We start from the raw sequence: 7500 nt of genomic DNA on the forward strand, positions 1-7500 counted from the left end.
AGTGTGCGTGTGCGTATGTGAGTGTGTGTGTGTGTATGTGAGTGTGTGTGTGCGTGTGCGTATGTGAGTGTGTGTGTGCGTGAGTATGTGTGTCGCTCACCTGATGATGGTGAACCCACCACGCGCTGGTGATCACTTTAGCGTCCCACGCGGCGCTGTAGCACACGGCCATGGTCCCGGCCTCGGTGAGCGTCCGCGGAGGAACAGCCTCGCCTGAGAAACAGAAGCACACTCAGTCACAGATCCTGAAGTGTGTCTGAATGAAAGAGTTGCTCACACAAACAGCACGACACGGCTCTGATTCCTGGAGGACAAAAGCATCTGCCAAATGTGTCGATGTACGGAGAGACACCTGATCAGAATCACTTCAGCGATTTCTATCAATTAAAATGTCTGCTCTGAACAAGTGTTTTCTTAATTCAGGACAATCTCATCATCTGAATCTGACAAGCATCAGCTGAGGTTCCTCACCGGACGGGTTCTTGATCACGCAGCTCGTGGCTCCGTGCAGATCGGCGTGAACGTAAACATCTCCTGAGGAAACACATCGCACCGCACGATTCAGAGAAACGGTCAAAGGCACAGGAAAGCATCATGGGAGCAGAGGAAGCGTGGGTCTGACCTGCTCTCAGGTAGCGCTTGACGATCATCTCGTTCTGCTGCTGGTCTCGTCCGGCGATGACCAGGTAGTTCTCTGAGCTGACGAACCACAGAAACTTCTCAAACCTGAACACAGACGTGCTGGATCAGAGAAACACACTCAACACAACGGACCGACCGACCGACGGATGTTTGTCTTTACCAGTACACCTTCCTGGCCTTCTGGATGCTGGTCACTGTCTGCACTTCTTTAAGTGTCTGTTTGGTCTTTTTCTCAGCAGATTTGAAGGCCTTGAGTCGAGACAAACACAAAGCACACATTTAACAAACCCTGCAGCCAACACTAAACTCACACGGTCCACCACGAGTCACGTGTCTGCTCACTTTCTGTGCTGCTTCCACAGTTTTCTGCTCTTTCTTAGCCGCGCTTCTCTTGCTGTCGTAATACCTGACGAGAGATTCATCTTTCAGTAAAGGTGTCAGACACGAGCATCACATCTGATCGCAGGATCATGTGTAAACTCACTTCTTAGCATTGGCATAGGCCGAGAGATTCAGATCGACGTCCACCAGAACCGGTTTGTCCTTGTCGAATTTTCCTTTCTGTCTTTTCTCTTTGTTCTTACCCTTTTTCCTCGTCTGTGCTTCTGATGTCTCTGCAGGCTTTCTGGTGTCCGTGTCTTCCGCTTCCCCCTCCTCTGAACCAGCGTACGGGTTTCTGAAAGGGAGACGAGGATCCAGTCAAACTAAGACATCATGAAGAGGCATCTGATCCGTGTGTCTGAAAGCTCTCACTTCAGCAGCATGGTGATGTGATTGCTCTGAAGCTTGAGCTCTTTAATGGCACAGGCCACAGGATCTCCAGCCGCCTGAGCTTCCTTCACGATCTGACCGATCTCGGCCCAGTCCACCTGATTGGCCAGAGCGCTGCGCACCACCTGAAGAGCTCGGTCCACTGTGTGAAGGTTCATCTCCACCAGCTCTCCCTTCAGACGGTCCACTTCCTACAACAGCAGACAAAACCAGATCTTCTACAGTTAGGGTGACAATCTCAGTTCTGTTCCTGCTCCAACACACACACACACACACACACACTCTCTCACACACACACACACTCTCACACACACACACACACACACACACACTCTCTCACTCACACACACACACACACACACACACACTCTCTCACACACACACACACTCTCACACACACACACACACACACACACACACACACACACACTCTCTCACACACACACACACACACTCTCTCACTCACACACACACACACTCTCTCACTCACACACACACACACACACACACTCTCTCTCACTCACACACACTCACACACACACACACGGTAGTTTTCAGATCAGCCTGAAGTATTAGCTGGATCAGGTGTGTTTAATTAGGCTTGGAGCTAGACTCTGACCCTGTTCTTGTGGAAGATTGCCACAGTTTAGAGACTATATGACAGTGAAGTGAATCATCACACAGACACTGTTTAAATGTTCCTCTCTGGTTCATTCCTGCTCACGTGACCTGAGCCTGATGAAGCGCCTCCAGCCGCTGCTCGTGATCTCGTCTGACGTTGTCCAGCTTCTTCAGCGCGTGCTTCTCCTGCTGCAGCGCTTTCACGTCCAGCTTCTGACTCTCCATCTTAGAGAAGAACTCATCGACTGCCTGAGATCCAAGACAGACGCCGAGATATACAGATGAAAGAAGATTGCGTTTTTAATTCTTTTTACAAAAACAGCCTTGAATAGCTCTGCTCTAAACTACTAGAAATATCTCCTGCTGTGCCTTCTGACCACACAACAAAAGACTGCTTTTCTTCCTCAGTGGGTTTGCCTTGTTTTCAAGTGCAAATGTCTAAAGATTATTAAATCAAGATACGTTTGGAGAAGCACAGTGACAGAAAATAAGAAGTCTTGTTCTCTGCAAAACTGATCAACATGGAGTGAGTCTATGATTAAAACATCAAAATTCTGCTATTAGGGTTAGAAAAATTAACTTCATTCAAAAGGAAAGTTTTCTGACCTCACCAACAGATAATTTTGTACAATTTGTCAAGAATTCGTTTACATTAGCATCAGTAAAGATCTCTTGATTTAAGGGTGTTTAGATGTTTGTAAAACAAGACAAAAATTCAGAGGAAGACATTTTTTACTGTAATGCAACTTTTAACACCATGACTATGGATTTTATTTGTTCTGCTCTGATTTAAGAGTTTTTCAAGTCTTAGTTTAAATGCAATTTTTATGATACCTATAATTGTATTCTTTTAAATGAGAAACATCTTGCCGATTCTGATTTAGACCATTAACACACAAGCACAAACCTTGTTAAAAGACTCTAACTCCACAGAGCGGCTTTTTTCATGCTGACAAAACAGAAATGGATGAAATTCTTCATATCTGTTAAACAACAGAGGATTCATTATTGCACAGTAAAGCTCTGTTTATCAATAGTGTGATAAATATGATGGAAGAAAGAAGATCATCATACGTCAGCAGCTCTTCCTCAGCTTCATCTGGACACATGCTGGGCTTCTTCTCACTTTTCTGAATGATGTAGCCCTGAGAGTGGACAGACGTGAACAGACGAGCGTTCAGACAGCGGTCGAAACACAGGTTAGGAATATGTTCTCTTCATCGTTCATAAGACACACTCACTCTTCCGCTGAAGTTGGCCGTTTTCTCCATATAGTCTTCAGCCATCTGCAAGGCCTCCAGGATCTTCGGACTTACTGCGAAAGACAAAATGACCATCTGATTGCTTCTGGATCTTCTCAAAGCAGTCCCTGCACTGGGTTACATGATGTACAGGAGGATTTTACCCTGCGTGACTTCAGACTGGCTGTCCACTTTACAGAGGCCTGGCAACCCGACCGCCATGAGACAGTGTTCGATGAGCGAGCCGCCGTACGCTGCACAAACACACAACATGATCAGCACAGACTGTGTGTGTGTCCTTTACAATGACACATAAAGCACATGACATACGCAGGTGAGGATTCAGAACCCTTTTCACTTGTTCTCCGCTCTGAGCTGCGGACAAGATCTCCGTGAGCCTGAGAAGAGAAACACGAGCCGTGGTCATCCGTCATGATAAACACACAGCTGTACACACGTGTGGCGGGACGTGTACCTGGCCAGGCTGATGAGCGGCTCCTGCGGTCTGGCGTTCTCCACGGGATACCGCTCCCTCACAGCGATCTTCACATCCTCGGCCTCAGCAGTGCGGAAGCGCAGAAGATTCAGGATCATGAACTGATGGTCTGTCAGGATGATGTTTCCCTGAGAACACACACACACACACATATATCAGTGATTCTGGAACGTTCTGCAGCAGCTGTGTGTGATGGTAACTCAGTTGTTGTCAGTGACAGTGTTGATGAAGTGAATGAAGCTCTTACTCGGTCGTACAGCTCCAGGATCAAATGATACGCTGCCTCGTCCGATCCGAACTGAATGTCTACGATTCTGTCCACACCCAGCTGCTTGACGTGCACCAGACGCCTGGACTTCAGGTGCTTCCGACACTGACAGGATCACACACACACTCAGTGAAACCAGTTATGGGCTTATGAATTACTGTTAATAAGGATGAGATTCTGTACTTTCATGGCGAATCCAGACGGCATGATGTTCTTGGGCCAGTCAAACTCAGTGCAGTGAATCCTGATGCCAGACTCGATCAATAGCACCGCTTTACAGTCCGGCCTGAGACACAGCATCACACACGTGTGTGTCATACATACAGCATCACACATTTATAGCTTATTGTACTTCAATTCTGTCTCTTCCCCACAAGTGTTGTCATTATAGAAGTGTGTGTGTGTGTGTGTGTGTGTGTGTGTGTGAATAGTGTGTGTGTGTGTGTAAGACTGACTTCTGCAGCTTGATCAGGTATGTTTTAGTATCGATGTCATAGACGTTGTTGACTCTCATCCCGACACACCTGCGCGCACACACACACATCATCATCATCATCAGTGTTATTAATAACAGCAGGTAAACCTGATCACAACAATCACATTACTGAAGATATTAGAGTTCTTACTTCGCATTGATTTCTGCAATCACCGCCCTAATATCCACCGTGTTAAACCTGCTCTTCATGATTGATTATGAGTTATGAAAACAAACTCTAGAGTTCACACATCTGACACGACGGGCTCCGCGCTGATTGTGCGCATGCGCATCTGTCTCTGTACGGAAGCCCGTTTGCGTTTTTTCCGGAACGAGCCGTAAATAGAATAAATTTACACGATTGAAAAAAAAATAAAACAGAACGATATTTAAACCCGATAATAGTAATAATTATGATCATAATAATAACACAGATGTAAAACACGACGTGGTGATGCGACAGCTGTTCGGTTTATTCATTTAGATTCACGAAAGGCGTTGAAATGAGTCTGGAGCGGGAACGCACTCGATCCGAGCACAAGACTCTGTCTCTGTCACAGAGAGGTGAGGATCGATCTGAGATATCGATGATATGAATGTGATATTAACGGTGATCGGTGAAGAGCGCGACCTCTGGCTGCGGGTCAGGGTTCAGGCGCGCGTCGTTGCCATGGAGACCGAAGGCGCTGACGCTTCACCGATCGATGAAACGAATCTGTAGCGAATCAAAGCTTGTTTTTGTTCTGATTAAAGGAGAATCAAAGCTGACATGCGACGGAACGCCTGAGGAATGAACAGTAAGAGCCGCTTCCGTTCGCTCTGCTGATCATCTTTCATGTGTTTCACTCTGATCTGCTGTAGATTACAGAACCATCAGGAAGATCGGAGAGGGAACGTTTTCTGAAGTTATGAAGGTCCAGAGTCTGAAGGATGGAAAACTTTACGCCTGTAAAACCATGAAACAACCCATCGAGAGGTATGACGTCACTAGTCACTGACCGTGATCTCCGGGTCACATGTTTAACCCTCATAGTGTGTCTCTGTGTGTGTGTGTGTGTGTGTGTGTGTCATATCAGGACACAACTCTGTATAATGACATGGGTATGACACAGGTATTACAAGGAGAGGGTGACTTATGAGGACATAACCCATGTCCCCATTTTTCAAAACGCTTATAAATCATACAGAATGAGTTTTTTTGAGAAAGTAAAACTGCACAAAGTTTCCTGTGAGGGTTAGGGTTAGGTGTAGGGTTGGTGTAGGGCCATAGAATATACAGTTTGTACAGTATAAAAACCATTACACCTATGGGATGAACACACTTTACACAAAAACAAACGTGTGTGTGAGAGAGTGTGTATGTGTATGTGTGTGTGTGTGTGTGGGGGGGGGGGGGTCAAGTCAAGTCACCTTTATTTATATAGCGCTTTTAACAATACAGATTGTAACAAAGCAACTGAACAACATTCATTAGGAAAACAGTGTCAATAATGCAAAATGATAGTTAAAGGCAGTTCATCACTGAATTCAGTGATGTCATCTCTGTTCAGTTAAATAGTGTCTGTGCATTTATTTGCAATCAAGTCAACGATATCGCTGTAGATGAAGTGTCCCCAACTAAGCAAGCCAGAGGCAACAGCGGCAAGGAACCGAAACTCCATCGGTGACAGAATGGAGAAAAAAACCTTGGGAGAAACCAGGCTCAGTTGGGGGGCCAGTTCTCCTCTGACCAGACGAAACCAGTAGTTCAATTCCAGGCTGCAGCAAAGTCAGATTGTGCAGAAGAATCATCTGTTTCCTGTGGTCTTGTCCTGGTGCTCCTTTGAGACAAGGTCTTTACAGGGGATCTGTATCTGGGGCTCTAGTTGTCCTGGTCTCCGCTGTCTTTCAGGGATGTAGAGGTCCTTTCTAGGTGCTGATCCAGCATCTGGTCTGGATACGTACTGGATCCGGGTGACTGCAGTGACCCTCTGATCTGGACACAGACTGGATCTGGTGGCCACGGTGACCTCGGAACAAGAGAGAAACAGACAAATATTAGCGTAGATGCCATTCTTCTAATGATGTAGCAAGTACATAGGTTGTTATGGGAAGTGTTTCTGGTTCTGGTTTACCTAATTAATGCAGCCTAAAAATCCTTTAACGGATTTGGATATTAAAAGCATATTAGTATGTTATGTGTATGCCAGGTTAAAGAGATGGGTCTTTAATCTAGATTTAAACTGCAAGGTGTGTCTGCCTCCCGAACAATGTTAGGTAGGTTATTCCAGAGTTTGGGCGCCAAATAGGAAAAGGATCTGCCGCCCGCAGTTGATTTTGATATTCTAGGTATTATCAAATTGCCTGAGTTTTGAGAACGTAGCGGACGTAGAGGATTATAATGTAAAAGGAGCTCATTCAAATACTGAGGTGCTAAACCATTCAGGGCTTTATAAGTAATAAGCAATATTTTAAAATCTATGCGATGTTTGATAGGGAGCCAGTGCAGTGTTGACAGGACCAGGCTAATATGGTCATACTTCCTGGTTCTAGTAAGAACTCTTGCTGCTGCATTTTGGACTAGCTGTAGTTTGTTTACTAAGCGTGCAGAACAACCACCCAATAAAGCATTACAATAATCTAACCTTGAGGTCATAAATGGATGGATTAACATTTCTGCATTTGACATTGAGAGCATAGGCCGTAATTTAGATATATTTTTGAGATGGAAAAATGCAGTTTTACAAATGCTAGAAACGTGGCTTTCTAAGGAAAGATTGCGATCAAATAGCACACCTAGGTTCCTAACTGATGACGAAGAATTGACAGAGCAGGTTTTAGGTCCTATAATTAACACCTCTGTTTTTTCAGAATTTAGCAGTAAGAAATTACTCATCTTCCAGTTTTTTTATGCATTCTGTTAGTTTTTCAAATTGGTGTGTTTCACCGGACTGCGAAGAAATATAGAGCTGAGTATCATCAGCATAACAGTGAAAGCTAACACCAT

At 45.2% G+C, this 7500-nt stretch overlaps 2 protein-coding genes across 3 annotated transcripts in view; one reads left to right on the plus strand and one right to left on the minus strand.

Annotated features, from left to right (window-relative positions):
* The window catches only part of LOC132144891 (ribosome quality control complex subunit NEMF-like), a 12536-nt gene extending 7674 nt beyond the window's left edge, over nt 1-4862 (minus strand). The window contains exons 1-18 of the mRNA XM_059555443.1: nt 4666-4862; nt 4495-4563; nt 4223-4325; nt 4019-4144; nt 3751-3899; nt 3606-3673; nt 3440-3529; nt 3276-3349; nt 3109-3179; nt 2942-3017; nt 2143-2283; nt 1396-1604; nt 1127-1318; nt 985-1048; nt 803-891; nt 623-726; nt 472-534; nt 101-213 (exon numbers count right to left, since the gene is read on the minus strand). Coding sequence (XP_059411426.1) covers nt 101-213; nt 472-534; nt 623-726; nt 803-891; nt 985-1048; nt 1127-1318; nt 1396-1604; nt 2143-2283; nt 2942-3017; nt 3109-3179; nt 3276-3349; nt 3440-3529; nt 3606-3673; nt 3751-3899; nt 4019-4144; nt 4223-4325; nt 4495-4563; nt 4666-4724 — 1860 coding nt within the window. The 5' untranslated portion in view covers nt 4725-4862. The remainder of the gene's footprint in view (nt 1-100; nt 214-471; nt 535-622; nt 727-802; nt 892-984; nt 1049-1126; nt 1319-1395; nt 1605-2142; nt 2284-2941; nt 3018-3108; nt 3180-3275; nt 3350-3439; nt 3530-3605; nt 3674-3750; nt 3900-4018; nt 4145-4222; nt 4326-4494; nt 4564-4665) is intronic.
* A 17-nt stretch (nt 4863-4879) lies between these two features.
* LOC132144894 (MAPK/MAK/MRK overlapping kinase-like) overlaps nt 4880-7500 on the plus strand; it is a 9973-nt gene continuing 7352 nt past the window's right edge. Inside the window, exons 1-2 of one of the 2 annotated variants that reach the window (XM_059555447.1) lie at nt 4880-5078; nt 5376-5490. In XM_059555447.1, coding sequence (XP_059411430.1) covers nt 5018-5078; nt 5376-5490 — 176 coding nt within the window. In that variant the 5' untranslated portion in view covers nt 4880-5017. Of the gene's footprint in view, nt 5079-5101; nt 5312-5375; nt 5491-7500 lie in introns of those variants that run through there. The other variant, XM_059555448.1, reaches the window with a different exon arrangement.

This window comes from Carassius carassius, chromosome 8 (genome assembly GCF_963082965.1).
Source record: "Carassius carassius chromosome 8, fCarCar2.1, whole genome shotgun sequence".
Lineage (NCBI taxonomy): Eukaryota > Metazoa > Chordata > Actinopteri > Cypriniformes > Cyprinidae > Carassius > Carassius carassius.